General features: G+C 40.6%; 1 protein-coding gene across 1 annotated transcript; it reads left to right on the forward strand.

Moving 5' to 3' along the window:
• The first annotated feature begins 1,461 nt into the window (after positions 1-1,461).
• Positions 1,462-18,235, forward strand: LOC140535415 (ribose-phosphate pyrophosphokinase 2). The gene is made up of 7 exons (XM_072656779.1): positions 1,462-1,769; positions 8,394-8,577; positions 10,892-10,990; positions 12,095-12,219; positions 12,445-12,618; positions 13,078-13,237; positions 15,578-18,235. Exons 1-7 carry the CDS (start codon positions 1,648-1,650, stop codon positions 15,668-15,670), a joined length of 957 nt encoding a protein of 318 aa, XP_072512880.1. The 5' UTR covers positions 1,462-1,647; the 3' UTR covers positions 15,671-18,235.
• Positions 18,236-18,783: the final 548 nt, after the last annotated feature.

Below are 18,783 nucleotides of genomic sequence, written 5' to 3' on the forward strand. Positions count from 1 at the left end.
TCTCATATATATATATATATATATATATATATATACAGTTTTGATGTACTTTGTTTTTAATGTACTTTGTTTAATGTACTTTGTTTATAATCTAATGTTATTGTTTATCATTTTGCCATCTAACTCGTTTTCCAGATAATCACACTGTTACAATTTTCTCCATATTGACTGTGTGATACAGCTGTCGATTGGATGTACAGTTAAGCATTGCCCAGCAGTAGCAAAATTATAATAATAATAATAATAATAATAATAATAGTATAGGTTACAATGCATACAAATATAAAATACATAAAAAATAAAACATATATACCAATGACCCAACTTTTGATGGTGAAAGTGATACATATTTATTTACAGATTTTTCCCCATTGGACTGCATGGAGTGCAAAGGTTTGTGCACCTCCTTAGGTGTCGATAATACAAATACACTAACACCCAGCCAACCACATGGGGTACCACATCAACCACTCTGCAACATGCTAGCAACCACCTGGGACACAATAGCAAATGTCTAGCAACTAATAAGCAACCCCATAGCAACCACCTCTAGGACTGAGCAACACCATAGAAACCATCTAACTGCATAGCAACAGCCTAGCAAAGGCCTGGAAGTGGAAACCACTAAAAGCTTTGGACAATACAAGTCAAACATAGTCACCATTAGTGTTGGACACTAATGCTGAACACACACACACACATATATATATATATACACACTAGTGATCAAACACACACAGTGACTGTGAGCACACATGCCCAGAGCGGTGGGCAGCCATCGCTGGGGCACCAGGGGAGCAGAGAGGGTGACGGGCCTTCCTCAAGGGCCCCACAGTTTTTTATTCTGTTATCCTAGTTCTTATTATTTGTAGACAAAGACGACCATATTCACCATAAATGTTGGACACAGATGGAATTTGCCATTTCTTTCACCATTAACTCATTCTTGCAGTGAAAACACACACACACACACACACACTAGTGATCAAACACACACAAAGGACAGTGACCACATGTGTCATCAAGACCCCTGTCAACATTAGCCTGGTGCTCTATCTGCTGAGCTGAGCCACTGCTGCCCAGTAGTAGCAAAATTAATATTATTATTTTTATTAATAATAATAACAATAATAATAATAATAGCAATAGTATATGTGACAATACATACAAATATAAAATACATACAAAAATAAACATATATACTAATGACCCAGCTGTTGATGGTTAAAGTGATGGTAAATCCTGTGATACACTCAATAAGCTCAACGCATTTAATACTATATAATACAATAACAAGATTTTATAAGTATTTATTAAGTTTTAAGTAATGTAAATCAAACTGGAGCAGAGTGGAACATGGTGCTCAGTGAAGTACCAGCCTACCTATCCCACCCCCTCCACCCACACCGGCTCTTCCGCTTTACCTTCCATTTTTTCGCTTTTGGAGCGACGGCCTCCCTCGTCATTTCCTTTTCGCCCGGGTCCCTCACTGCGTGCTGGTCGAGGATGCAGAGCTGCTGTTGTAGTTGACTGTAATCTCGGAGCTGTCCACCTCCCCGCACTCGGAGAAGCCTGCTTTCTGTCCGCGTAGCGCACTTTCCCCGTTTCGCTTCTGCACCACCGTAGACGCGCCGCTGTGCTGCAGCCATGCCCAACATCGTGCTCTTCAGCGGGAGCTCGCACCACGACCTGTCCCAGAAGGTGGCGGACCGCCTCGGACTCGAGCTGGGCAAAGTCATCACTAAGAAGTTCAGCAATCAGGAGACGTGGTATGTCACGGCTATTTTGCGACCTCACCCTCACTACCTGTTTTTAGCTAGCTAGTTATCTAAAAGTCTAGGGGCTCAGTTTTTGCATGTGCTGGTAGCTATCTATGCTAGCTAAGTTCACTAGCACCGACTCCTCTACCCGCCCACATGTGTTTACAGCCCCGTTAGCTAGCTAGCTAGCTAGCCCCCTGATGCTAGCTTGCTTGGTGTAAATACACACATTTGGGGGACGTTTCTGAGGTTCCTGTCTCCGAAGTCGCAGTTTTGCACAAATTCGGTTCCTTAAGAGCAAATTAGTTAGCATAGCTAGATTAAGTTGGGTAGTTAAGTTAGCAGGGTATGCTGGGATTGCTCGGTGGTCGCTGCTTCAGGGTCGCCCTGGCTGCGTGTTTACCATGTTAGCCTATCAGCAGCGGGCTAACCATCAACATTAGCCTGGCGACTGTGGGCGACCATGCAGCCTGTCAGGGTACTCACACACATACACTGGTAATGTAAGGAGTCTACTGTAATATCATAATGCAAGTGTGTGTGTGTGTGTGTGTGTGCCGTAAAGTCTGTCAACAGCAGGCCACTGTACAGCCTATCAGCCTGTCTGCCATTAATCTGTTCACATCAAGCTAATGTATAAGATTACAGGTTGCCAAGTCCATCAGTTTTAAGTTGTCTTACAGAATGTAAATGTATGTACAGTATTATTTAGATACTGTATTTATGTATTATAGTATTACTCACAGCCTCGTCATTGGCAGAATACCGGATAACCTCAATTCCACGGCTTGTAGGCCATCATCCCATCACCTATATTAACAAGCTATAAAGTAATAGATTTGTAGATCCTGAGTATTAATATTGGACAAACTGTCATAACTAACATGCCTATTGTAGCACCAGGTCTTCTGCGTTCTTCTAGCTTTTGTTTACTATCTCTTAGTTTTCAGCATCTACATGTTTTTATGTTAATTGTTTTAATAATGATGTGAGAAAAAAAAAAGATAAGATAAGAGAGTCCTTTTTTAGTCCCGCAGTGGGGAAATTCCCAGTGTAACAGCAGAAAGGGATAGCAGGACACTCAGTTACAAAAATTTGGATAAATAATTTACACTATATACACAATATAAATAAGAAAAGAGCAATAACAATATTATTTACAGCAAAAGACTCCTAATTGCACATGGGGGGGGGTATTGCACATAGTATTCCCTGAACATGAACATGTGTGTGTGTATGTGGTCCGCTGGGAGCAGTGCTGGTTGTGCAAAAAAAGGTGCAAAAAAGTGCAAAAAAAGCCATCATATCTGATATGGCAGCCCCACGTTGACTAGAGCCCGCATGTGATATATGTCAGCATATAATACTGTCTGACTGCGTTTTTACTGGAATCATCAAAAAAATGCACCAATACTGATAAACCTGCAAATGAGTCAATATTATTGGCCAATCTTAAATGATTTGGGTTAAAATCAGCATAGCGCTGTTATACCCGTGAATGGTAGGATAACGTGTAGAATAAGAGTAAGAGTTGTGAGGGGAAAAAAAGTTAGTGGACCCTTTGGATTTACCTGCTTCGATTACTCATAAAATGTGGCCTGATTTGTTACCTTAGTCACATTTGTAGACAAACACAGCCCGACTAAACTAATAACACACAGTTTTACTGTCCATGTCTTTCACAAAGTGCAGGCTAGAAAAAGTAAGTGAACCCTAGAATTGAATGACCGGTAGATCCCCTGTTAGCAGCAGTCGCCTCCACTAAATGTTCCCTGCAGTTGCATTTTTCTCTTGGCCATTTGGCTTTGGGTCATTTTCATGTTGCGTTGCTGAACGTCTCTTAAGCTTGAGGCGGTGGACTGCTGCCCTTTTGTTCTCCTGTACACAACACCTTTGAAGTCACTGTACCCTCAGTGGTTGCAAGGTGTCCAAAACCTGAGACAGCAAAGCAGCCCCAAACCGTGACTCTCCCTCCACCATGCTTTACAGTTAAGGTGAGGTTTTGGTGATGTTGTGCCGTTCTACTTCTTCCAAATGTATTGTCGTGCTTTTGTACCCGTCTATCCGTAGAACAGCGAAGACTCTCTAAATAGCTCTGGGAGAAGTCATTAACACAGAGGTTCACTTACTTTTTCTAGCCTGAATTGTGGAGGTTTACTCTAATGTGCTCAATAAGAGTCATGAACAGTACCACTGTAATTTGTGTGTTGTGTCTATGATTGTGTCTTGTGAAATTCAGGTGATTTCAAAGGGTTCACTTACTTTTTCTTGCAACTATTTGCCACCAGGTTGCCAAATAACCTGTCAGCGTGATTAGCCTGTTTTCACACTGTATATCATTTAACATATAGCTCCGGTAGCGCCCTACCAGTATATCTAGCTTACACTGAGCAGTGAAAGTTCAGTTTGACCGGCATAAGAAAATTCAGTGGCATTTTGGAGTGTTGTCAGACTCTCATTTAAGGGAAAAGGGTTAACAATCCATGCAGGCATGTGGATTACTGAGTAAGTGTGACTGTAAGCCGTGCCAGAAAATGCAGGAGAGTATTTCGGAGGCTGTTTGGTTGGATCTGCTGGGACGTTATAAGAGTTTGTACGAGTGGATGGGAATTCTGCTTGAGACTATCAATATTAGTCTAATGGATGTATGGCGCTGTTTAACAAGCACAGACTAGTGTCCCTGCTTCTCAGTTGGTCGAAAGCAACTGCATTATTATTATTATTATTAATAATAATAATATTAAGCTTACAAGGCCGGTCCGCTAAGCTTGACCCCCTGTTTTCCTCAGTATGACACAGTTATCTTGTGAACCACGGTGTAGTGCTACAGTTAGCTAAGAGCGGTCAATGACACTTCTAGCTCTGTTGTAATCACTCACCATGCTAGTCTGCTAGAGTTTTTGGTGTGGATACAGTGTGTGTGAGTGAATCCTCATACCTCTCATGTTTTTAGGATGCACAAACACTCAGATTTTATTAGGGGGGGGGGTCTACAATGTTGATTAGTTGTCGCAAGCCTAGTTGATGCTGACCTTTTAGAACGTGGGGTCTCAATCTTGGTCACTTGCCCAATGCTGATATGGACCGAGCCTTCCATCTGTGCACCTATTTAGTCTGTGTTTGTGCACGTTTTGTAAAAGCTTATGGATTCGGACCGAAGGGGACAGAGCAGCAGTTCCACTGGAAATTTTGATGCGTGGCCAATAGTACAAGCGAGACATGACCCCTGCCATATGGACATGAAGTACTTATCGTACAAATGTAAACATTTGACTCTAAACTGCCCTCTAGTGGCTGTACTGTACTCATTACAACCATGCCCACGTAAAGGATATGTGGAAGTCTGTAGGCAGTGAGGGTTACAACGTTTAAAACGGAGGTGTTCATTTTCATACATAAAGGGAGTGTAAATGAGCCTTTATTGTTAACCCCAAAACTTCTGCTGAGACAGGACCTATAGTTGGTTTCCTGATGTGCAAAGCAAGGTTAGTTAACTGTTTTTCATCTCTGTCCTAGCTATCGCAGACTGGTAAACTGGGAATATAATACATCAAATATAATACAAGAAATAAAAAAAAAAGTTCTGAAAGACTGCTGAAAAATAAGAGGCACTTAAAGCAAGAATATGAAGCATTTTTACTTTTAAATATTAGCTTTTATACCATGTGTACTGACCTGTAATAGGGGAATGGTACCTCTATCCTTGCTACTTCAGGCCAGGAAAGCTGTTCCTGCACTGTGTAAGGAGCTGCACGAGACTTGCACTTGAAGATTCCTTCACTTCCAGTGACTGTTCTGTATCTTTCTGTATTCTCAAAGCACGATTTGCTGCTTTACTGTAGCAAGTAAACATGAATTCCACTTCCCGACTGTAGGGGGAGCCAACGAACGAAAAATACTAGTTCTTACATAATGCTGCTTTAAAAGAAAACAAACCCATGAACTGTAAAAGCTCTGCCATTATTGATTAATTATTCATATTCCATTTGAAACCGTGCTTCTGCTGTGTGTTTCAGTTTGAGAAATCAGACAGACGAACATCATATCTGATAAATCAAGGCTTATATCAATCAGTAAAACTCAGCTTTTTCAAATTGGTTTTGATGGACCACCTTGCGCAGTTCAGCAAATGGCCTGACCACTGTTGCAAGGAGTACTTTACAGATCCTAAACCCAGCCGCCCTCAGCCTCTGAAGGATTTCTGTATTAGCCACTGTTGGGAGCGGTCTGTCTCGTGCTGGATCTCGTGCTTTTCACTCACATGTGGAGTATGGTGTCTCCTTTCCCTCCTAATTGATTGGCCTCAGACTCGCTTGTGCTTGGATGGCTGAGGTCTCCAGTCACATGACAGGAGTCGAGAGTGATGAACAGGAGAGAGAGAGGTTGTTATCTGAGGAATGTGTCACACGTCATCTATTTTTCTTGTTTTTAGTCTTTTCTGGTTAAAGGTGAAAGGGCCCCCAGACACACACACACACACACACACGCATGCGCACACTGACGCTTCGAAATATACCAATAGTTGTGAAAGCGTAAAAGATCCTTGAGGAACTAACTTTGGGAGGTTCCTTAGTTTGAAACGGTGGTGGAACCTCTTAAGGTGCTTTGAGGAACCTTCAAGAAGGCGTATTTTAAATTTTTTGGGTTCTTGTTTGTTTGATTTAATGTTTATTGAAAGTTCCTCAAAGCGCTTTAAGTCCAAAAGTCCAAAAACTAGCTGAGCAATTGATCAAAACCGACATTCAGAGCCTCTAATCAACATAATCTTGTCCATGTCAATTCGTTATTATATAATTCTTAAGATATTTATGTAGTGTCATGTAGTGTCACCTTAATTTAAAAAAAATGTAAAAGTATTTATTTTTTTTTTTTTTTTTTTTTTTTTTTTTTGGCCAGCAATAGTCTAAACTCTGTACTCTGCCACAAAGTCTGTATGTTTTGGTCCAGAGAAGGACATAAGACTGGAGCTAAGAGACTGGAGGTCTGGTGTGCAGGTGTTTTCCATGCTCTACAACACCAGAAATCTGCTGAGTTGAATCTGGTGTACAGGAATCCAGCTGAGAAGCTCTGCATGACTCAGTAACAGATGTCCAGACCAATAGTAAGTTAGGTCATAACGTGAGTAGACCAGTAGGAGACTAGACCTTTACAGTGCTGCTTTAAAGGCTGTGAACGCTTTACACTGTGCAGAATTGCTGCAGAATCAGTTGAGCTGATCGAATCCCTCCATCTAGATCAGGAAAACACATTAAAACTAACAACACACAGACATAACATACATTTTTATCATTTAAAAAGCTAAAAAGCTGTGAGGACGGTGTTGAAGATTTTCTTCAATATTTCACTGCATTTTACAAACTGCACAGCACAAAGTCCAGTTAACCAGGACTAATTTGTGACTCTTTGTAATGAAACATGCCGTTCGGGAGTGTTTTTTAAGTACTGACACTTCATATCACTCCTGTCCGGTGAAAACCATGTATCTCCTTTTTTGTCCGTTTTTAGTTTACTCCATGGTTTGAACCCTGTAGGTGATCTGTACCCTGCCTAAATAATTCTGGATGAATGCATCAATAGAAATGCTCTAAAGTACTTGGAATTAACTTTTATTTTATTTTAACTTCCCTTCAGAGCATTATTATTTTGGTGATTCATGTTTGCTGAAAGATGCATATTGCAACATGATAACAATTAGGGCTGTACGATACTGGGGGGAGAAGTGGACATTGCAATATTTTGTTGTTTTGCGATTATATTTTGTGACATTTAAAAAAAAAAAATAAAGCAGGAATTTTAATCAGAAGTTCATGATCCAACATGTCATGATTTTAGTAATGGCCTCTATGTATCTGTTATTGTTGTAAAATAAGCAATACTGGGTGGATGTAATCTGCCTCTTGAAGATCTGTCATGGAAATAAGAACAGTGTGACTTTTCCTTTTGTTTTAAGCAGCAAAAAGGTACAAAACAAAAATTGTAATTTGGCTTCGCACAAGACATTGCATATCCTGCAAAGTGATTATTGCACATGTACACATTGCAATTAGATGCTAAGCCGATATATTGTGCAGTCCTAATGCCTATAACTATAAATATCTGGAATGATGTAGGTATCCAAAATTTTGCATGCATGCATAAGGGCACAAGGGAAAATTTGTATGGATGGATGGAATAGTATAATAGGCTACATCTTCCTGCATTATTGTGATGTTTATTTCTATAAGGTTACAAATTCAAAAGCAGCATCCAGCTTATCAGCTAGAAATATCTGCCTAGATCTGGCTCATGCCAGTTTAAGCACTAATGTGCAGATGCTGATGGAGATGCATATTGATCATAATATCGTAATCAGGTGTCCTTTATTGAAATATGGAAATACATTAAAGGGCAGCAGCCGCAGATAGCGAGGAAGATACTCCTTCCGACTGAGCAGAAACGGTCAGCCTGAGCACCTACAAGTAGTTATCGTCGTGAGTAACCTGTATAGTTCATATGCACTTAATGAAGTCTATAAAATGAACCAAAACATCAGCATTACAGCCCAGCCAGTATATAATAGTATTGACTATGAGGATGATTGATTGATGATTGTGATCATAACAATGAGAAGGGTCCTGTTGTCTCCTTCTACAGTGTGGAGATAGGCGAGAGCGTGCGAGGGGAGGATGTGTACATCGTGCAGAGTGGCTGCGGAGAGATCAATGACAACCTGATGGAGCTGCTGATCATGATCAACGCCTGCAAGATCGCCTCCTCATCACGCGTCACTGCCGTCATTCCCTGCTTCCCCTACGCCCGGCAGGACAAGAAGGACAAGGTCAGAAACCACTTGAAACCCCTAAAACAGCAAAGGCCTGATTGTGGGCCACCATTTCAGTCAGTTGCTCGCATAACTGTACATTTCTACATATTAGCTGTTAGCTTATTCAAAAAAGAGACTCTTCATCTGTGTAAAATGATCATCGCACGTTTGCGAGTGTAATTTCCGGTATAACCCCATCGGGGTCCAAGCACTGCACCCCATTATAAAGCCCATGAAGCACCATCGATGGCTTTTTAGATTGGCGTCATGTATCGGAGGTCTCAGAAGGAGAGGTTTGGAGGTGACCGGAGTTTGCATAGTTGTTGAAGTTGATAAACCAAATTGTCCCACGGCAATTACTCCTGGAGTTTCCTGTTTGAGAATCTACCAGACTGTTCATGATTAGAGTGTTTTCACTGCTTATGAGTTTTCGGGTGTGGTTTAGCAGCTGTGTAGTTAGAGCTATTGATGACTGGCTTGTGGGTTCAAATTCCCGGGTCCCGCACGCTGCCACTGTCGAGCTTTTGAGGAAGGCCCTTCGCCCTCTCTGCTCCTTGGGCGCCGCAGTGATGGCTGCCCACTGCTCTGGGCTCATGTGGGCTCACGGTCACTGTGTGTGTTTGATCACGTGTGTGTGTGTGTGTGTGTGTGTGTGTGTGTGTGTGTGTGTGTGTGTGTGTGTGTGTGTTCACAGCACGGGTGGGTTAAAGGCGGAGGCCAAATTCCATCTGTGTCCGACACTAATCGGGAAAATGCTCATCTTGTCTTGTCTAAATGGACAAAAGTATTGGGACACCTGCTCATTCATAGTTTCTTCCGAAATCAAGGGTTTTAAAAAGAGTCTATCTGGCTTTTATCGGAGTAAAGGCAAGAACACTTTATACTAGATATTGGAGCATTTGCAGTGAAGATTTGATTGCATCTGGAGACGAGCATTTATTGATGTCACTGGTTGGTTTGTGGACTATTGCGCAGATGTTGTGAAGCATCTCAGCAGACGTTGTGGAATTTTATCTGTCTATCTTCCATCAATCACAAATGTAGCAACTTTCAGTATGGATTTGATTAAACTCTCCTTTGTGTTGCTGAGCGCACAGTTTTTTTTTTTAGGTGGCAAGTTTGGTGGAGTCTCTCTGAGCACTGATTGTTGTTTATCAGGAGATTGGAGGAATGCTTAGTTCAGCTCTTGACATGTTAAGAAAATGTAGACATGGCCCTCATACAGCATGTTCTAACAAGTGTCATAAGGACAGTACAGCCTGTTTATCACAGGTTTAAAGCAGATCAGATCAGATCAGATCATGGTGTTTTAGATATGATAATGATCACTCCCCTCTTCGTCTCAGCCAGACTAGCATAAGCAGTGTGATTTGCCTGTAGCATGTAAACATGGTGTATTTAAACAATGTACTGATTGGAAGTTGAGGGTTTTGGCGTTGAAGGTTAGAGTAGTGAGTTATTTACCATGTTGTAGTATTAAAGGCATTGTACAACACTGCTAGCACATAGCTTTCCTTTTAATAGACCTTTAGAGCTGGTAACTACTGGAGAGAAAAACAGCTTTTCTGCGCTTCAGTATTGAGCTGACAAACTCTTTGATGTCCAGAGCTGAGGTCAAAGTGTAAGAGGTTAACGGAGGTCTGCTGCTTTCTGTTATTCTTTCTCTGTTCGACTCCCCTGCCTTCACTGATAAAAGGGCAGTGAGGAAGCACGTGTTTTGCACCCTTTACTGGAGGACAGTGCTAAAAAACACCCAAACTATTTCAATTTGCAGACAAACACTGCAGCCAACTCACTTCCTGTGTGTGTGTGTAGTGATATAAAATAACTGATTTATAGTGGGTGAATGTGATGCTGTGATTTGGTTTCTATAGTGTGCGTGTGTATTAGCATTAGGGTTAGCTTCCAAATCTCTTAAATCTCTAAATTAGCTCCTTAGTGCTGGTTTAAATAACAAACTTTGAGGACATCAGATGGTGCCGTGGTTAACACAAAGCCTCGGAATTGGAATGGGATTAAAGTAGCCAATACCCGATCCGTTAAAATGCGCCTGGATCAGCCCACTGGGTCGAATTGTGAAATACCAAATTGTAATGCTGCTCTCACAAAAAACTACAAGATGCAAATGAGCCATCAGTTAATCAGTTCTGTTCATACACTATTCATGAAACCACTTTTGAATAACGCAGACCTTCCTTTAACAATTGATATATTGTTGTGCATTAAAATGTCCTTGTACAGCCACTACTCAGTTACTATACTAGCATGTTGGCCCTATGGTGCGGCCGTACTCTGCACTTATAAATAATGAAAACTGCTTTCCTTTCAGAGTCGTGCGCCCATTTCTGCAAAACTGGTTGCTAACATGCTTTCAGTTGCTGGAGCCGACCACATCATCACCATGGATCTCCATGCTTCACAGATCCAGGTAAGACTCTCCAGGTAAACTGCGCAGTCACGGTCTTGCTCTTTACCTCCCTTTTCTTCTTCATTTTAAATATTAATATAATAAATATTTGGCAGTTGCTGCAGTGCTGCTGCTATGCCTTTTTTCAGGATGAACTTTTCAGAACTTCTCCTCTAAATGCTAACTGGAGTGTGATGGCACGGACATTACCCTGCATGCACACCACAATCGATCACTTGTGTGAATCTGAATGTGTACAGCAAGTGTATTTTACACATTTAATGATCAAGAACTGATTCAGTCGATAAACTGGTATGTAATAATTTTAGTTTGAATCTGCTGATGCTCTTAACAAAGCAGCATTCCCTTAATTTTTTACCTTGTCCGGACACGGCAATGATGCGTCACTGCTCCATTTTGCATATAGCCATACATTATACATTGACTTTTAAAGGAATAGAAATGGGGATGTATTTGATTGAACACACACTTTACAATGGGGTGAAAAAAGTAAGGGAATTATATGTCAAATGTCTTGAATATGGATAAAAAGTAAGAAAGCTGCATTTTATGATGCTCTTTTTATGTTTCCATATGGAAACATGTCCATTAATGAATGGATTGTTGTCTCCATTGATTAATTGATTGGTTGGTTTTTAAAACTCTTAAAATAGCAAGAAATTGGTGAGATTCTCAGTTTGGTTGTATTTCTCTTTTGTACCATTATTTAGCAAATGTACACAGAGATAACCCTAGTTCACTGTTTACATTTTATTGCTTAACACACTACAGGCTGTAGGTCTTCTTGTGGTGGGGGGTGGTGGGTGAACATTGGTCAAGGCCGCTGCTCGCCAACAATACGCCTTGGTGCCCCTAAATGAACATGAGAGGTCAGGATTTGGATTTAGGTGTGGATTGGGTTTATAAAACCATGCAGCGTCAACCAGTCACCCAGTGTTCAGCCATTACTGATGATTGATTACTAATAGTGTTGAATGCACTGAATTTATAGTGTGTGTAACTGTGTGCTAGATATGTAGACTCCACTTCATACAGTACAGCCCGTAAAGCCTGTTAACAGTGTAGTCATCTGATAGGTGCATTGCACTGTCCCTCGCTCCACAGGGCTTTTTCGACATCGCTGTGGACAATCTCTATGCAGAACCAGCCGTTCTCCAGTGGATCCGAGAGAACATTCCAGAGTGGAAAAACTGCATTATTGTGTCCCCCGACGCCGGTGGTGCTAAAAGGTAGACGCCCCCCCCCCCAATTTTTAGGGCCGTAAAGGTAGCTGCGTAAAAGGCCAACGCTGGCCAAGAGCATTACATTTGTGCATGCAGGACAATCATTACTCTCACACTTTGCAGAATGCAGAGGATATATGGTTTTACCCTGCAGGATAATTAATGGGACCGTAGGTGTTCAGGCTTTTACAGCAGTCTTAGGCGGTGACCTTTTACGTCATGTGCCCTCAGGGTGACCTCCATTGCTGACCGTCTCAACGTTGAGTTTGCACTCATCCATAAAGAACGTAAGAAGGCCAATGAGGTGGACCGTATGGTCTTGGTGGGAGATGTTAAGGACCGTGTGGCCATCCTGGTGGATGACATGGCAGATACGTGCGGAACCATTTGCCATGCCGCTGATAAGTAAGTCGATACACGTGTGCAAGCTCCATCATATAAATTAGTCCTAACGGTTAAGCATAAGAGAACCATAAAGTGGAACCATGATTGTAATTGAGAGAACCCGTAAATATAAACATGAAGTAATGATTCTGTGAACCTTTAAATGGTTCTTCGTACTCAGATATTTAAAGAACCTTTATTATTACGTGTAGGTGGTTTGGAGAGAGGCTCCTCATGTTCTCTATGGTTCCCTGTTTCCTCTAATAGTAATCCAATATTACATGGCTGTCATTATTTATGCCCCTCTGCTCTTCAGAGATATTCAAAATGAAAAATAATCTTTTTATAGATGAATAAGATCGGGCTCTTGTAATTCATAATACTTCTCTTCATCTCGATTCCTCCCCCATCTGTTCTGCCATTGTGTTTCCGCTACCACACCATCTTTCATTTTGTCATTGTGTGGATTTGTATTATCAGGCTCATCTCTGCTGGTGCAATAAAGGTCTATGCCATCCTCACTCACGGCATCTTCTCTGGACCCGCCATCTCGCGCATCAACAATGCCCCCTTTGAGGCCGTGGTGGTCACCAACACCATTCCACAAGAGGAGAAGATGAAGCAGTGTCCCAAAATTCAGGTAATGAAAAACTCTTTCCGCAGTTCTTTCCTCTTGGCAGTTAGCGATGACCCATTAAGATGAAACCTATTCTTTATTGTTGTGATTGTATACACAACACTCTGTTCAGCTGAGTGTTATTTTTATCCAGTACTTCTCAATCCTAGAATTTCTGGCCCTTGTTCATCAAGCTGTAGGAATGTGCACATATAAGCAACCAAAATTATGTACAGACTACCTGATGTCTGAGCGCAGGTGAGCGGAAAGAGTACCAGTCTTCTATGCCTCCTATTTCTATTCCACATGCAATTATGTAATCAATAATTGCTATTCATTCTCTTATTCAGTATATTTTGCATAATTTGTCATGGTCATGCACAGACCTTGTATCTCTGTTTTTGTTTTTTTGTCATTTTTGCCTTTTTCGATATGATGTGAAACTGGCAGTTGTTTGCATTGTCAACATTTCATGACAAATGGATCAATAGAAATGCAACAAAAATGATCCAGATTTTTTTTTTCTCTTCTCTGTAAAGCTGCCATTTTTGTGACAGTGCGGTTTTTGCAGTAATAAATGTTGCATTTATACAAATTCTTAAAATAATTTATTTTAAAAAGTTGAAATGTTCATAGGTGCATTTGCATATGCTGCCATATTCAGCTTTGATGAACAAGGGCCATTGTCTCTACTTGTAAGTCATTGAAGCAGCAATAGAAGCTACCACTACTTGTAAGAAAAGGAGAGGGAATGGCAGTAGGTGGGTGTGTTGCTATACTTGACTACTGTGCACATTTAATGAATACAAAAAGTCTTTATGACTTGTAATCGTGAATGTTTAAGTCGTTGTGATTTGCACTCTGCACAACTTCAGCTACCAAATGTGTCAAAGTATTGACATTCATTACTCAGGTGTAGATACTATCTATAGAAGTTGAAGTGTCAACTTAAGCTTTTTATTCAAGTAAAAGTGTAAAAGTACTGGTTTCAAAACTACTTAAAGTAGAAAAGTAAACGTAATGGAAGGATGAATGAAAAGCTTAGACCACGCCACAGGGACCTATAGTGCACTACCCCACCTCCCCCAAAAACACATTTGTGTAATGACGATAATGTTCTATTAAAATGAAAGATTTTGGGCTGCACTAGGCTGCCTGTTTCAGCTGCAGATCTGCCCTTTGAAAATTGAGCAATATCAGATATATTAAAGGAGCATCTCTGTGTACTACTGAGCATTAACATGTGTCTCATGGGGGGGAAATATGATGAGTAGTTGTCTATAAGTTTTGTAATGGTGCAAAAAGTCAGAACTTCAGAAGCATGTGGTCAATAAACTTTATTGGAATGTAAATGTGGAACTTAGTTGGGACATTTCACTCGTGTTCTCATGAGTCTCTACATACGTCTGCTGTGTCACTTATCGGATGGCACGATTTATCTGGATAGTTTTTTTGTTTGTTTAACAATGACAAGTCTGAATGAAAACAAACTGAAATGAAATAGAAGTAACACGGCTAATTTTAAAATGCAAGAAGTAGAAAGTTCAGATGATTGGGTGAAAATGTGAGGAGTAGAAGTAAAAAAGTCAGTAAAGTATAGATGACCAAAATTTCTCATTAATAAAAGTAATGAAGTATTTGTTTTTGTTTTTTTCGAAAACCATGTATGTGGATGTCCGCAAGAAGCAAGCGGTTAAATTTGCTTGCATGCTGAAAAAATACATTATGGCAATGAGATACATTATGGCAATAAGAATGTAGGTATTATGGTTAAGTGTATGCCCGTGTATTCTGATAGGAACTACATAATGCTGTGCACAACACTCTTCCTCTGCTTTCCTCTCTCCTTGCGTTCTCTTCGACTGTGAGTGCAGTGTCTTGCTCCAGCCAGTCATAACTTGGTCGTGACACTTTTTAAACTACAGGATTTCGCTTTGCCGACAGATATTTAGCATGCTAGATATTTTGTAACTCTGCGAGCCGGTTAGGTCGCATCTTTGAACAGTTCACACATTACGTCGAAGAGCCGATTTTTTTTTTTTTTAGCCCTGAGCGAACACAGATTTGCCTCCAAACTGATGTTTTTCTTTGACTTCTGATGGTGAGCAGAAATTCAGGGCTAAAACTGTGTAGTGGGAACTCTGCATAAGCAGGCAAACATACCACAGAATACTCCTTTGGCAAGACTCCTATTTTTGTATTCTCCTGCCTCTGTAACGCAAAAAAATGTTAGTTGCACTAGACATTTAAAAAGTGTACCTTAAACAGTAAGTGGAAAATGTTGTGTCGTGTTTACAAAATATCACATTTTTGTGTTCCCATGCAACGTCACACTCCAACTAACCAGTCTGGCATGTTTTGCAGGTCATCGACATTTCTATGATTTTGGCAGAGGCCATTCGGAGAACCCACAACGGTGAATCGGTCTCGTACCTTTTCAGCCACGTCCCTCTGTAAAGACAGCTTAAGAAGAACCAGGGGTTGGACCTTCTTTCTCCACCGTCAACCATTCCAGTATCATTCCTTTGTGGGAGTCTGAAGAGTGAATCGTCTTTGGTAGCCAATAGCAAGTGACTGGCTCATTTTAAAATCCCACCAGCATTACTCTCCTAGCATTCCCTTAAAGGAAACTTCAACATTTTTTGATGAACCCACCCCCCTCATGATTTATTTAGATTTGTGTTCATCACTGGCGTGGATCTGGCTTCTGCCTTAACCAAAGATCTTGCTGCCAACTTCATATCCTCAGTTGTTTTGGTTTTCTTTCTTTCTTTCTTTTCTTCATTTCAGCGTAAAGGAAAATAAGCTGAAACATCTAAAAAAAACAAGCATCTGTAACTGACCTCCTTTAACTGGCTTTTCTTCTCTATATACCTGGATAGATTGAGTTGAGTAGTTCTACTTCTAGTAGATCTTCTTGCAGTCATTCTGATCAGACTCTCATCAGCCGTTCAGTGTTAAGTAGATTTGGTTTTCTAAAGGAAGGAGAAATGAAACACCACTGCAGAGATGATCTTTGCCATATTACCATCATTATGTTACCAATGTTTCAGCCAACTGGACAGTAGTCAGATAAACGGTTAATTCCTACACTCAGTCCGAGTCCAAATGTGAAAGGTCTTGACTTAAATTGCGGGGATAGTCCGGTCAGAAATGAAATTGACCTGGGAGGGTGTAAGCGTCCATTACTTGTTAGCTCTGTTATATTTGTAGCACCAGTGAAAAGCTGATGGAGCAAATTTTGGACATGTCTTAACTTGTCTTGGTCCAGGCAATCATTAAACGGACCACATGTAAGAAACGAGTAATGGGTCTTCATTTAGACTCTGCTGCTGTCTTTTATTTTACCACTTCCATAATGCATACCTCAATATGTCACTTTTTCTGGACTTTTTGCCATCAGTGTTTTGTAGATGGGCTTTTTTTTATTTTAATTTTTTGTATTTACAAAACAGAAGTCTCAAGTTGGGTCAATTAAGCCAAAAGCATTTGTCCTGTCCAATAGTTACTGGATGTCCCTGCCCTTTCCGTTTATTAGACAAGCTTAAAACTTTGAGCTTAGGATATCTAGCGAGCTCAGAACTTCTGCACACTGGCCTGGCTAAGCCTTTTAGAAATGCCCAATTTAGAAGTAACAGCATGAGAATATGACCCATCATTCAGTGGAGATGCTGACCATTCAATCAATATTTTAAATGTAAAAATAAAAAAATGTGAAAAAGGACCTACAATTGGACTACATCACATGGCTAACAGACTGTTTCAGATAACATTAGCATGCTGCTGTGACCTGTGGCAGCTGGGCTTTGTATCTGTTCTTGATTCCTGGACTGCGTATGACCGTTTAATGGTCTTGAAATTGCCGGAGTATAGAATCAAGAAGACTTAAGTTTAGATTCATAGCTGATGTCTACAGCACGCTCTACACGTCCTAACGGTTCCTATATAGGCATTGCATGAAGTCAACACTAATTTTACGTTACGGGAGACCGTACAGAAGCTATGCGCTCTGGGTGTTGTGTTGGTATGTTCAGCACAAAAATGTTTCGTCTCATTCTGTTAGGAAACCTGTTGATCAGCGCTTTGCCTTTGGCTAAGAGTCGTAGGTTGGCTTGCCTTTCATGTTGATTTGAAGACGGACCAATCCCAACCGTAAAACAAAGTGGCTTAATTGATTCATTACAGAATCTCTCCACATGAACTGTCCTTGGTACTGCTGTCCCATCTAGAAACCTCTGCCATACTCTTAAAAATAAAGATCCCAACTGGGAATGAATCAGTATTGCAATTCTGGGCCAATGCCAGCATCTATGCTATTAAGGTCTGCACAGCCTTGAAAGTGAGGCCCGAACCCAACTTGTAGGTTTGAGAGGTCTGACTGGTACTGGTCAGTTTAAAACCTAGATAGATACAGATAGACCATATAAAAAGAAAACTAAGCCATGTAAAATTGGCCAGAAACCCAATATTTTGTTGGGTCCAGTTGGGCTCAGGTTGGGTCTATAGATGCCAGTCAACTTTAGAAATTAAACTGATGCTAAAACCACCTAGATTAGCAGTGTCCCCTAAACCTTTACAAGATCAAGGTGCATCCCTGGCTCTTTTTTTAGAACCTTGACTTTTCAGTGTTTCAAACCAAGCGCTTCACCATCACTGCTCACTGGTGACCGTCCCTTTGAACTGTTTACTGAATCATATTTCAAGTAATTAAGGCTTCCATTACAGAACCATTACAGCAAAACTGACTCCAGATCAGCATGGAAGCGCAACCCCTACCGACAGGAACGAAGCGAAGGACAGAATGAAAACTCTGGCTCAGGAATGGCTAAAGACTGGGGCTTTGCCTGGGTTCGTTTATACAGTACACGAAGGCTCCTATTTTCTTACGTGAGTATGGCTTTAGAAATGGCAGCCCCCACGTTATCTGTGGGATGCAGTGACCAAGTGCTACTTGCTTCATAACTTTGATGCCCCGTCTGTTTTAAAATGACAACAGAAATAAAAGTAATGCTTTGACAATGACTGACTGACTGGTGGACTTTTTCTTTTTATTGCTCTATACCCTGTATTTTCCAGCCTGCAATGTTTTTGATGCTGTGCAAAACAATGAAATGATTGAAAATATGTAAAGCTATTTATCTGGACATAAAACATGAAATTTTACAACTTAGCTAGCCTAACCATTTCCAAAGCTCTTCTCAAGGACAGCCAGCATTTACAATTAATATCCACTACCTAGTTTATCTAAGCTGCTGCAGAGCTAAATGTATTGAGTACCCTGACTTTGTTGCAAGTAAATGATATAAGGCTTTTGCACTTCTATTTATTATAACTTGTTATTGTTGTCAAACCTTTGTACTAAAATGTTTTTTTGAAAGAGGGTCAGTGTCTCCAATGGTGGAAACAAATGTATCAACAACTTCCAAAAACTAAAACTACAAAGGGATCAAACTACTTACCCCTCCATTACTCCAAATAGTTCTAAATTACTACATTTTAGCAGACTACCTCCATACATGTCAATATATCAGTACCAGTTATAACATTACTGATTGTTCTAAATGACTGGA

This window comes from Salminus brasiliensis, chromosome 15 (genome assembly GCF_030463535.1).
Source record: "Salminus brasiliensis chromosome 15, fSalBra1.hap2, whole genome shotgun sequence".
NCBI lineage: Eukaryota > Metazoa > Chordata > Actinopteri > Characiformes > Bryconidae > Salminus > Salminus brasiliensis.